At 35.3% G+C, this 13,103-nt stretch overlaps 1 protein-coding gene across 2 annotated transcripts in view; it reads left to right on the top strand.

Moving 5' to 3' along the window:
• GAD1 (glutamate decarboxylase 1) overlaps positions 1–5,633 on the top strand; it is a 52,546-nt gene extending 46,913 nt beyond the window's left edge. For both annotated transcript variants that reach the window (XM_031960478.1, XM_003763952.3), the window contains exon 17: positions 1,797–5,633. In XM_031960478.1, coding sequence (XP_031816338.1) covers positions 1,797–1,970 — 174 coding nt within the window. In that variant the 3' untranslated portion in view covers positions 1,971–5,633. The remainder of the gene's footprint in view (positions 1–1,796) is intronic.
• Positions 5,634–13,103: the final 7,470 nt, after the last annotated feature.

The following is a 13,103-nucleotide window of genomic DNA, read 5'->3' as shown; positions in this document are numbered from 1 at the left end:
TTCCTTTTCCCTTATATTTTTTCCATTTTCATTTTTTTCCCTGCATTTAACAAACCACAATCTAAAACTAAAGGTACTTTTTTAGTATTTATTGGGTTCAGTGAACAAAGTTTTATGTTCCCTCTTTTTAATTTAAATGGTAGGAGTTGAAGTATTTTTATTTTTTAAAGAAAACATTCAAAACAAATTAAATTACTTTTTTATATAGCCATAAATTGGTTTTTTGTAGGTAAATGGCCCTTGAGAAGATTTTATGTATATTCTCACCCTTTGTCTACATGGTGTCATAACCAGTATTCAGTTCAGTGAAGCACTGCATTAAACCAACCATTATTACTGAAAACAAAAATAAACAAAATCAAATATTAAAACTAACTGGAATTTTTTGCTTCTGAACCCATTATTTGGCATTTGATAGTCCCATCTTCAAAGTGCAAAGGCCTTGGAGAGCAGTAAAGTGAGGGTCTGTTAAACTTAAAATGCCATAGAATAGCCTTTTGAAGACTATATTTTTATACCAAGAATATCCATGGGTCATGCCTTAAGGTAAATAAGAATAGGGAAAGTCAGTCTCAAGGTCTGAATTCCTAAAGTGTTTAAACAAAGCAGATTATAGATTAGCCCTCAATGTCACTGCTGGGATGAAGCAAACCCCAGTGGGATCATTGGCCTGTGACCAGGGAATAAAAAATTTGCATAAGAGCATGATATAGTTAAAAAAAAAAAGAAGGCATGGATGAGAAGATGGAAAAAAGAAGAAAAGAATATGGTTTCTGATGAAAAGTAGTTGAGTTCCACTGGTAAATTCTTCATTATAGGACTTGAATATATATCTTATTCTTCCCAAATTTGCCAATCAGAAATATAATTTATAAGTATACTTAAACAATATAGATTGTCTATAAATTCTAGGTAGGGAAATAGACAAAACTGAAAAGATAGGCTAATTTGGTGAGGTTGAAATATGGTAAGTCGTTATCTTTCTTAAAAAAGAGTCATCTAACCTAAAATAGGACAACTAGATGGCACAGTTAATAAAGTACTAAACCTGAAATAAGGGCTCAGTTCAAATCCAGGCTCAGACACAAGCTGTATGATCCTGGACAAGTCATTTAACTCTGTTTACCTTGGTTTCCTGATTCCAAGTCCAGTGCTCTATTCTGTACCACCTAGCTGCCCTGATGGTCTCTTAGATCTATTCTAGATTCAGTTCTATGATCCTACATAATTGAGTAATCCAAAGAATAATATACTGTTCTGGGTGGAGTATCAAGAAGACCTGAGTTCAAATCCTGCCTCTGACACTTATTAGCAATGTGACCCTGAGCAAATTATTTAACTTTTCTCTTCTTCATTTTCCTTGAGTGTAAAAAGAGGCAGATGGACTTGATAGTCCCTAAGATCCCTTCCCCCTCTAAAACTATGATCACTCAGCAGATTCCTTTTATTAACCATATCAAAATGACTAACTGTCCCATCTCTTTCTTTTGAACTTATGCTATGAATCTGCTGAAGCATTCATGGTTAAAAAAAATAATAAGACTTTTCTGGAGAAGAACAAAAACTTGGAACCTGAGCTGGAAATTATGGTAATTAAACCATGTATGTGAAGCAGTATATAGGGATGGGCCAGTTTTCTTAAGGTTTCTAAAAGCTGGGGCTCTTTATGAAGAAAGACAGAGAAAGAAGAGAATATGTCAAGATAAGAATAACAAAAAATAAAAGTGATTTTAAAACGAATGAAAAAGAGAAGTTAAAGTTGGTCTTATGTGTTGTTTTATGTTCTCTATCACAAGGTGGCACCGAAGATCAAAGCTCTGATGATGGAATCTGGAACAACTATGGTTGGATATCAGCCTCAGGGAGACAAAGCCAACTTCTTCCGGATGGTCATCTCAAATCCAGCAGCCACCAAGTCTGACATCGACTTCCTCATTGAGGAAATAGAAAGATTGGGGCAGGATCTGTAATAACAATTGGCAAATCCTTTCTTGCTTTCATGAGCTGTTTTCCAGAATTGGTTGCTTAACACCCAGTTCTACAGAAAACATTTCATGGAAGTTTCCCTTCTAAATGTTCCACTCTCCTATGGCACCCTAGAACAAATCCTTATAAGTTGCTGATAACCTATAGGCCATTTTACTGAGGGAAAAAAATATATATTATTGTGATAAATACTGCTAAACCTTATTTAAGCCTGTTTATTGTAGTTAGCAAGAAACTAATAGGTCTTAAAAAAAAAAAAGTCACAGATGAAAAACTCTTTACAGTATATATGTACAGTTATATATAATTATACATATGTATAGTGAGTAGGACCTTAGTAATAAGCAGCATGTTTTCCACTTTCAGAGAGCCAATTCTTCCTTGCTGAGAAGGGGGTAACGTGCTGCAAACCAGCTTGCTAAATGAAAACAGGAAAGCTTTTATAAAACTGTAGTTCTGTAGATACAAAGGAAATTAATACTTAGCAGGACTTAATCTTACCCTCAGTTAGTCTCTCCAGCCTGACATAATGAATTAGGAAAATTCAGAGCTATAACTAAGGACGAGCAAGAGAGGCTTTGTCCCAGGATGCTAACATTTACAGGGCATTGACAGAACTTGTTTTCCTTCATCAGGAAGAAACAACTGAGCTTAGCACTTACTTAGGAAAAATAGTCAAAATAGGAAGCTGTCAGATGACAGTAGCTCCCTCCCCTAGTTGGCCTGAATCCCAGGTAAGTTTCTTTCAAGACACATTGTACTCCATTCCCAAGTGATGACCTCACCACCAGCAGCTTCTAGATGTCCTGGGGTGTCTCCTCCCAAGGGATCTTGTGTCTTGAAATCTAAGCTTTTTCTCCAAGGGAGGTCTTCCACCCACTAACCCCCCTGCCCCAGATGAATTTGTCTTACTGCTTGCCCCAAGATTAGGCAGTTTATGGTGCTTGCCCTGAGTTCCAGAACTGCTAGTTTACAGCTCTAGGATAGTCACCATCTGCTGCCCAAATAGTTACTCCCTCTCCATTAGTGTCATAGTAGGGGACAGTAGTATCACAGTCCTTGTTAACAGGTATATTCTTGCTGTATTTTTAGAGATTACTTTGTGTAGATTGTGTATATTATTGTTAAATGACTTTGTGGCAGGAAAAAGGAACATATGTAATGGTTTCAATAACTGTTCAATTGTAGGTATATGAAATATTTGCTTTATTTATATTGCAGAGATTTACCATGCTAAGAGGTGTCTTGTATTTTCTTCCATTTGTAATGTATCTTATTTATATTTTACTGATATAAGTTTAAAATAATGTTTATGGTATTTTAGTGTTGTGAGCCAAAGAGAAAAGAGTAAAATTTAGTGAAATTTGCATTTCTATTAGAGTGCCCTTAAAAGTAATCACTTAAGGATCATTTTCCTGTCTGTAAAAGGAATTCTGATATTGTAAATAGAATTGAGTATATTGAAATCCCTTTACTTCCATAGAACCTGCACCTTTGTTACCCTTACTGTTTGGCTGTGTGTCCAGTTTTCCGAATGCTTTTCTAGTAACTCCTGGCTAACAACCAGGCCCTTGTACCTTTGTAGTAGATCAGGACCAAGCTCTGTGATTAGTTTAGCTAAATTCTATGGCATCATTTCTGAAGATCCTTATGGATCCTAGAAGAGCACTGACCAGGCTCACCACTGTTTTGCAGAAAGAACATTTTAGAGTATATATGAGAAAAATGAATAAATAAAAATGTTCTCTTTGGAGAACTTGAATAGAGTGGTTTGCCAATTTATCTTTTTAATTGAGAGAGATGTTTCCAATTGCAGTCACCTGGGACACCTACGGGTCATTCATTTCCCATTAGCCAACTGACTATGTGGCTAATTCCCTGCATTTTACCTTCTTGATTAACCTAAATCTCTATTCAATGTCAAAGCAAAGTCCCACAACCACCTAGGAGCTGCAAAATTTTATTGTGGCCAGGTATTAACATTTGTTGATTTCAGTGTCTTGGAAAGGTTTTGCTCTCTTATCTCCTTTTCTGTTTTGCAGTTTGAGTCTTCATTTGTTGGTTATTCTATGAAAGTTAGAAAGTTAGAATGAAACAATTTGTCCTACCCAGCTTGGGTTGGGTGATTCTAGTTTGCATGAGTAACTTTCTCTCAAGAAATAATGACATGATTGTGAAGAGATCCAGAAAAATAATGAATAAGGTTTTTGTGCAGAAGGGTTTTAAAAAAGAAGATTTTGAATTTATCCTCCTATAAAATTCCAAAGCTTTCTGGATATTTGCATGCAGCATCCCTATGTAAACAATTATCTTTTATAAGAAGCAGTGTGATATAGTAGACAAGGCAGGGGATTTGGAATCATAAAAACCTAGGTTCAGATTCTGCCTCAACTTTGTGACTGAACATCATTTTACTCTCTGTTTTTCCATCTGCAAAATGAGATTAGATCTTAATGAACTCTAGGGTCTCTTTCACCCCTAATTCTGTGACCCTTTGAAATATTTGTATGCCGTTCATAAAGTATAGAAATTGAATTTTGTGGAGCTAAGATCAAAAAGCAAAGATGAATGTTCAACTAAAGATGTTTTCCCAAAAATCTTAGCCAGAACTCATAAATGATTTTGGTGTATCCAGAACTATAACTTGAGAGATCTGGATCTGAATTTTGGCCCTACCATTTGGTATATTGGAAAGAACTCAAAATTTGAGGAGATGGGTTCAAATTCTGCCCCTTTCAATTATGATCTGTCTGCCTTTGAATCTCAATCTCTTCATTTATAAAATGAGAGAACTGAATTGGATTGCTTTGAATCTAGAATTGACATCTGTTCAATTTTTAAGTGTAATAGCTATTAGGTGATTGGGTGGTAAAAGTACAGTGAGTAGAGGGTTTGGGGTCTGAAGACAGAAAGACTCATTTTCCTGAGTTCAATTATGGCCCTAGACATTTGATAGCTGAATGACTGTGGATGTCATTTAACTCTATTTGCCTCAGTTTACTCTTCTGTAAAATGAGCAGGACAAAGAAACTCCAAAATCTTTGCCAAGAAAATCACAGATTTCCATGAAGAGCTGAAAAAGACCGATGACATTAGGTAATATAATTGACCTAGAAAAGTTTACTTTTCAAGACAGTACTTGTGGTACCTTCTAATTTCAGCATTTTGTTCAGACTGAGAGTTCTTTCTAAAGTAAGGCACTAGGATTAATTCTATACTCCAAGGCTTCATGTTCAAAACCCAGTGGCAGATAAGTTTATTTGGAAAAAGAAAGCTAGTTGGCTCCCTAAACATTTGATTTTAAGGTTTTTCCCTTTGAAAGGAGTTGCCTCTCATGTATCCCAATTTTAATTACTTATGAGAATATTTCCTGGCAACTTATGTAAAATGAACATAAGGTTCACTTCTCTGTATTCTTGTGCTTCCATAGTCTAAATTGTAAAGGTGTACATGACCTAGGTTTTCTGATCCCTAAATCTGACTTTCATTAAGTACAATGAATTCCTAAAGTGGTTCTTCTGTTCTTTCTCCCTTTAGTAGGCATTGTTTTGGAGTTTGGTGATTGTTATTTAGGAGAGAATCCCCATTGCCCACTAATCCAATTGATGAGTTTGGGAAAGGATAACTATTAAAGAAAATTGAAAATGTCCATGCTTGTGCCATGTAATCCTTCTTCAAAGCATTCAGGGGCAGCCCAATATCTCTTACTAGATAGACATAGAGAATGCTAAGTACCTGAGGGAAGCTCAGAATTTTTGAATGATTTATTCAAGGAAAAACATTGGAAATTATTCAAGAAAAAGATTGTTCCGACTTGTTAGAAAAACATTAGAATGATGATAAATAATGAAGTTTTAATTTTTCAATAAAAATTTCTAACGCCTCCAAAATTGTTCTCTACAAACCCTTTAAGGATTCATACTTTTCATAAAAAAAGAATGGCTCTTCATCTTTGCCAAGAATTTACCAATTCCTCCTTTTTCTTCTCCTTTTTCTCTTCTTCCTCTTACTGCATAAAGGTAATGAGTAACTGGGAGTGGGGAGGACTGAAGAGAGGGAACTAACCAAAAGTGGACAGGGGGAAAGGGAGGTTCATCCAAAAGGAGATGAGAGGGATCCAAGAAAACTTGGTTCACCTTATAATTTTGCCTAGTTCTATAGGGCTAGTTCTATAGTTGGATCTCTGATATGAATCTCAAAATCAATGGAAAGAGGGGCCGCAATGAAAATAGAGTGACTGGGACTGGATGGGCCACACTTCCATCCAATGGTGGTCCACTGGCTCAGCAGTAATATTAGCACCTTTCAACTTAGAAATAGTTGAGTTCAAATCCCAGCAGGTCAAGTCATCAAATCATTCTGGACTTCAATATTTTTATCTGTCAAAAAAGGAGATTAAACTAAATGATCACTAATATATCTTATAACTTTACAAGATATTATGATACTATGATGGGAGGCTTTTCTGTACTTCAAGTGAACTTTTTGTGACATGGCCCTACCTATCTCCTTCCTTCCCCCTGGTGGCCTGCCCAGTAGCAGTATTTTGGGATCTCCATCTCCTTGCTATGGGGTGCTGTGTACTGAAACCTGAAGTTTCTCTTGTGGTGAATGTCTTACCACTAGTCCCCTTCCCACTCCTTCAGGCACCAAGAAAATTCCTGGTTCAGTTTCTTTTGTGAAAAATGCCAGAAATGAATTTCTCTATTGCTCTGTTCACCATTACTGCACCTTTCCAGTCCAAAATATTCCTCCTTTATGTATAATATATTATGTCTTCTCATGTGAGAATATGCCCTTAAGAATAGGAACTTTCTTTTTTATATATCTATATGCCACGCTTAGCACAATGCCTGGAACATAGCAAGTGATCAATGAATCTTTTTTTGTTAATCCATTCATGTTTACTCTGAATCTCACTATAAAAAGTATACAATAATTAAAGAGGAACCCCTGAAGTTTTCATTCTATTTAAGGTATGCTAAGGAACCACTACATTTTTTAAAAACAGAAAGAACTTTGGATTCTTTGGATATAGTTTTGCCTTTTAATGTTATAATCTCATTATTTTTTGTATCATGGGAAGCAAATCGCCATAATCTCTTATTTCCAGGCTGTGTCATAATGGCCTCTAGACAACACCAAAATGTCCACATAAAATTACTGTAAATAAATCAGCTTAGACAATGTTAGAGAAATTCTCTTCTCATTCCTTTCTTCTCCTGAGGGTAACCCTAAGAACAGAACAAACAAACAAAAAGCCAAAAAGAAAAATCCGGCTATCTTGATTTTGAGGCCTTAGGGATAAACAAACAAAAGAAGAATAAAGTACAAGATGGGGCAGTTATTTGAGGAAATGAAAGGGTCCATTACAACCTAATACCAGACAAGACTAGTTAGATGCACTTCCAGACTCAAAAGAGAAGAATAACTTGTCCACCTTGCCTAATATTTTCACTAGTTCAGAGGTGAACCATTTCTGGTTTCCTCAGAGAGAAAGTAAAATGTTCTAGTGGGAGAGAGAAGGAGAAAAGTGACTTCTTTAATTATGAAAGTTATTTTAAATATCTTCCCCAAAATAGAAACTTCCTTTTTGAGTTTTAATTTGTACTAAACTAATCTAATAAGCCCCTTAAATTGAACTGTTTCCCTTGAATCAATGGATTCAACCTAGTAATAAACTTGTGGTTGTTCAGTCATGTTCTACTCTTCATGACTCCATTGACCAAAACACACCAGGTCATTCAGTCCACTGTTTCTTGAAGTCTGTCCAAGTTCATGTTCCTTGTTTCTATGACACCATCTATCCATCTCATCCTCTGCTACTCCTTTTTCCTTTTGCTTTCAATCATTCCTAACCAACGTCAGAGTTCAAGATGTGACCAAAATATTTAAGCTTCAGTTATAGAATTTGACTTTCCAGTGAATAGTCTGAATTAATTTCTTTAAGTATTGACTGATTTGACCTCCTTGCTATTCAAGGTATTCTCAAAAATCTTCATCAACACCACAATTCAAAAGCATGATTTCTGTAGTGTTCAGCTTTCCTTGTAGCCCAACTTTGAATAGTATTATATTATTATTATATCAGTATTATAATAGCAATGCCCTATAGCATTACTACTGGAAAAAAAAAAACATAGGTTGTTTCTGTTTTTCCTCAAAAGCCCAGATGAAGTGCCACTTTCTTTATGAAGGCTTCTCTGTGAAGTTTTCCTTCCATTCCAATCTTTCACTTTTTAAATTTTGATTTCTTCCTCTTATATGCTTAGCATATTTTCATTTATATTATAATTATTTGTATGCATACATTAATCTCTTACTAGATTAGAGCTCCTTGTGAATAGAGAGCATGAAATTTTTCTCCCCATAATCTCCTTCAGCACAGTTCAGGATGCCAGCACCTTGCCAGAAAACTGAATCACTTAGATTTGAATTGTTCTAGCAAGATTCTGAAGATCACCTGTCAAGATAATGTACCATATACTGAAGTTCTTTCTCAAGCTGAATTGCCAAGCATTTGTGCAGAGATCACAGTTCCAATGGGCTGACCATGTTATTTGAATATCAAACGTATATTTGCCTAAAAGACTATTTTACCGAAAATTCACACAAGGCAAGACTCACCAGAAGGAGTGATACAAGAACACTCTCAAGGTCTCTCTGAAGAATCTTGGAATTAACATGGGAGATAATGGCAAAGAACCACCCAACATGGTGTGCCTGCATCAAAAAAGGCACTGTGTTCTATGAGCATTCTCAAAAATTATGTTTCGCTCATAGAGCAAAATGGAATTGCAGTAGTTCAAAAGAAACATGAGATGTATAAATGTAGAGACACCTTTATTCCAAATGTTCGTGTGGACTATTTGTTCTTGAACTGTAATAGAGCCTGTGTTTTTTTTTTTTACAGCTTTTTATTTTGAAAACATATGCATAGTTTTTAACATTCACCCTTGCAAAACCTTGTGTTCCAAATTTTTTCTCCTTCCCTTCACCTCACCACCTCCTCCAGATGGCAAGTAATACAATATATGTTAAATATGTGCAATTCTTCTACACATATTTCCACAATTATGACTTTGCATGTATTTTGAAAATAAAGGTATTATTTTTTTAAAAAACTTACTTTATGAATGTAACAAAATGTTATTGTTCTATATGAAATGATGAGCAGGACAATTTCAGAAAAACCTGGAAAGATTTACGTGAACTAATGTTGAGTGAAGTGAACAGAACCAGAAGAACATTATATACAGTAAACAGCAATATTATGTAATCATCAACTATGATAGACTTAGTTTTTCTCAACAATGTGGTGATTCAAGATAATTACAATAGACTTGGGATGGAAAATGCCATCTGCATCCAGAGAAAAAATTATAGAGAATGAATATAGATCAAGACATAGTATTTTCACCTTTTTTGTTTGTTTTTTTTCTTTTTTGTGTCTTCTCCCCTTTTAGTCTGATTTTTCTTGCATAACATGACAAATAAGGAAATATATCTAAAAGGATTATTCATGTTTGACCTAAAAATAAAAGATCATACCTTCCAAATCCCAGCCTGAGATTAATCCCGGCATCTGCTGGGATCCATTCCTACTCACATGGAAGTGAAAGAAGCGCAAAGAGTGCTGAATGAAACTAGAGAAAAATCACAAAACTATGATGACTTGGTCTACTACATATTTATACTATTTAATCTCAACTGGACCTTCAATGTGGCAAGACAATCCTTTTATACAATCCTAATCAATTCACTATTCCACTCAATACAGTGACTTTTCCACATCTTTTTATACCACCTCACATTTACTATGGCTCCCCCTCTCTTCAGTTGAAAAACTTGTTTCATATTTCACAAAATGAGGCTATTTCCCCAAGAACTCTTTTCTTCATCTCACATCACTCAGATACCTTCTACAACTATTTTCTTCTTTATCTCTTTTGTACATGAAGAGGTCATTCTGCTCTTTACCAAGGCAAACTCCTCTATATGTACCAATGATCTCATTCTATTCCATCTTCTCCAGCACCTTGCCTTGCATTTATCATTCTCATTCTCTCATTAATTCTCAATATCTCCCTGAGTACTGGCTGCTTCCCTATTGCCTGCAAACATTCTCATATTTCCCCCACCTCCCCTCCAAAAAACTCTTCCTTGATCTGTGCATTTCTGCTAATAATCACCATATATTTTCCCTGCCTTTTATAGCTAAACTCCTTGAGAAGGTCATTTATAATGAATTCTTCAAAACACTTCCCTTTTCTTGCCTTTTGCTCTCTTAATCCTTTGTAGTCTGGCTTCTAACCTCATCATTTAACTGATCTCCAAATTTATCAGTGATCTTTAGTTGCCAAATCTAATGGCTTTTCCCCAACTTACATCCTTCTTTACTTCTCTTAAGCCTTTGACACTGTTAATCATCCTCTTTTTTTCTCTCTAGATATTAATGGCACTATCCTTGTTCTTCTCCTGCCTATATGATCACTCCTCAGTCTTTTTTCTGGATTTTCATCCAAGTCTGATCACTGCTCTTGGGCATTACTTGAGACTGTCTTGGGCTCACTTCCCTTCTCTATATTATTTCACTTAATCATTTCATCAGCTCATATGGATTCACCTATCATTTCTATACTGTTGAGCCTAAAATATTCTTATCCATCCCTAACTTCTCTCTTAACTTCCAGTCTCACATCTTCAATTACTTGTTAGACTTCTTGAACTAGATGTCCTGTAAATACCTCAACATGTACAAAGCTTGAAGTCATTATTTTCCCCCCAATTTCTTCTTCCATTTATTCACAAATTTCTTATTAACAGTGAGCACATAATTATCCTCTCCATCATCTAGGCATATAACCTAGGCATTATTCTCAGTGTACCATTCTTTCTCATCACCATAGCTCATCTGTTACCAATCCTATCATTTCTACTTTTTCAACATCTCATATATACCCCCTTCTCTCTTCTGTCATGGTCACCACAACAGTGTCAGGTATTCATCACCTCATGCCTTGCCTATGGCAATAGTCTTCTGTTTAGTCTCTCTGCCTCTTTCACTCCCTACTCCATTCTATCCACCACTCAGATTTCAAGTAATCCTCCTAAAATTCAGTTATGACCACATCACTGTCCTTTTTCTCAAACTCCAGTAACTCTCTATTACCTCCAAGATCAAATTATCAAAATCTCTATTGGGCTCTTAAAATTTTTTGTTACTTGGCCCTTTTCTCCCTTCTCATCATTTTATACCTTACTATGTTGCATATACCTTCTGATCCAAGGACATTCCATCTATTAACTTCATTTTCACTGGCTGACCTTCATACTTAGACTTTTCTTCTCCTAATTGCCACTTTCTGATTTCCTTGTCTTCCTTAAAGTCCCAGTTAAATTTTCATCTTCTCTGGAAGCTTGTCCAAATATACATAGGTGGGAGAAAGCAGGATATCAGACAATGTTTAGTAATTTAAAACAAATGAAACATGGAGTTTTACACAAGGGAAATGATGTGAAATTAAGAATTGAAACTCAAAAGGAGAAATTGTCATCTTTTATTTTGCAAAGTCAAAATAAAACAAAAAATTATATTGCATGGCAATATTATATGGCATAAGACATGGAGCAAAAATACAATCTATTAAGAATTTAAAATGAGTACACCCAAAAGTCAACAGAGGAATGACACATGGTGGTTATAAGGGTAAAATTCATAACAAAACAGTAAACTAGTCATATGATAAGAATAGTGAGAAATGTGATACAGAGCAAGTGTCCCACTAACATCCTTACAATGTCAGGATATAGTTAGAAAGGCCCCTGTGTAAACATTTGGGAGGACATGGAAAAAATGGATGAGGATGAGTTGGGATTTATATCATCAGAAGAAACATACATAGCTATAAGACTTCAGGTCCATTTCTGTTTTTGAGACTTTTGTGATTAAGAACCATTGAAGGTCTTTGATCAGGGAAGTAAATATGATCAGACCTAAGTATTATATAAATTGAACAATGATTTAAAGGATATATTAAATTAATATATTGCAACATTGCAATTGCAATTGTGTAATCAAAAAGTAACAAGGCCCTCAATTAGGGTTCTGACCTTGAGAGTTGAAAAAAAGGAATGTGAACAATGAAAGCCAAATGAAGTGCAATCAATGGAATTCAGGACAAAATACAATGACTAATGTTCTAAATAATTGATATTTTAAAAAAATTTATTTCCTTCTTCTCAGCCAAGAAATGATAAACCACAGCTAGAGGATATCACATATTCTATCAGTCACAAACGCTAAATCAGATGCTAAATCAAATTCACCTTTTTTTGTAAGCAAAGAAAATATTAGGAACTGAGTGGTGAAATGTGACTGTTGTATGAAAACAATAACTCATTAATCATTTAAAAATAAAGGATGGGATAGACATGCAAACTACTGCTGAAGTAGAATCAATAATATTTGGCAATTGATCAGATATGAGGGATGACTAAGGGGGAAGAATGTAAAAAGCTTCAATAATGCTAATTCAGTAGAATTTTTTCTTTGATGCCTGGAGTTTCTCTCCCTTTTACAAATACCAATGAAAGAACTTTCCATACAACTTCACCTTTCCATTTTAGAAATTTCATATCAGTAAAGTTTTCATGGACCATATCTGGGATAAGACTTATTCATCATAAAATCCTTTGTTTACTTTAAAAAAAATTCTACTCAAATGATACCTATATAAAGCCTTTCTTGAGCCTCTCAGGTGCTAGTTCCCTTCTGAACAACAATAAAAATGTTCCTTGTTTATACTTGGGGCTGGGGGCAGGGAAGAAAGGAAAGGAAGAGAGAAAGAGAAAGAGAGAGGAAGGGAGGGATGGAGAGAAAGAGAGAGAGGGGGGAGGGAGGGAGGGAGGGAGGAAAGGAGAAGAGGGGGGGAAGGAGGAGGAGGAAGAAATGGAGGAATAGCAGAAAGATGAAACTTTTGTTTAACTCTTCAACCAATAAAACAAAAAGAACAGAATTATCTGAAAATCCTAGTATCCTCTAAGAGGCTCCAGAAAATTTCTCAGAATAAACCTAATGTTGCTAGAGGTGCCATCATCATCAGAATCTGAAAAGG

Source organism: Sarcophilus harrisii, chromosome 3, assembly GCF_902635505.1.
Source record: "Sarcophilus harrisii chromosome 3, mSarHar1.11, whole genome shotgun sequence".
NCBI lineage: Eukaryota > Metazoa > Chordata > Mammalia > Dasyuromorphia > Dasyuridae > Sarcophilus > Sarcophilus harrisii.
The sequence above is the reverse complement of the archived record's forward strand: the minus strand, read 5'-3'. Positions and strand labels throughout refer to the sequence as shown.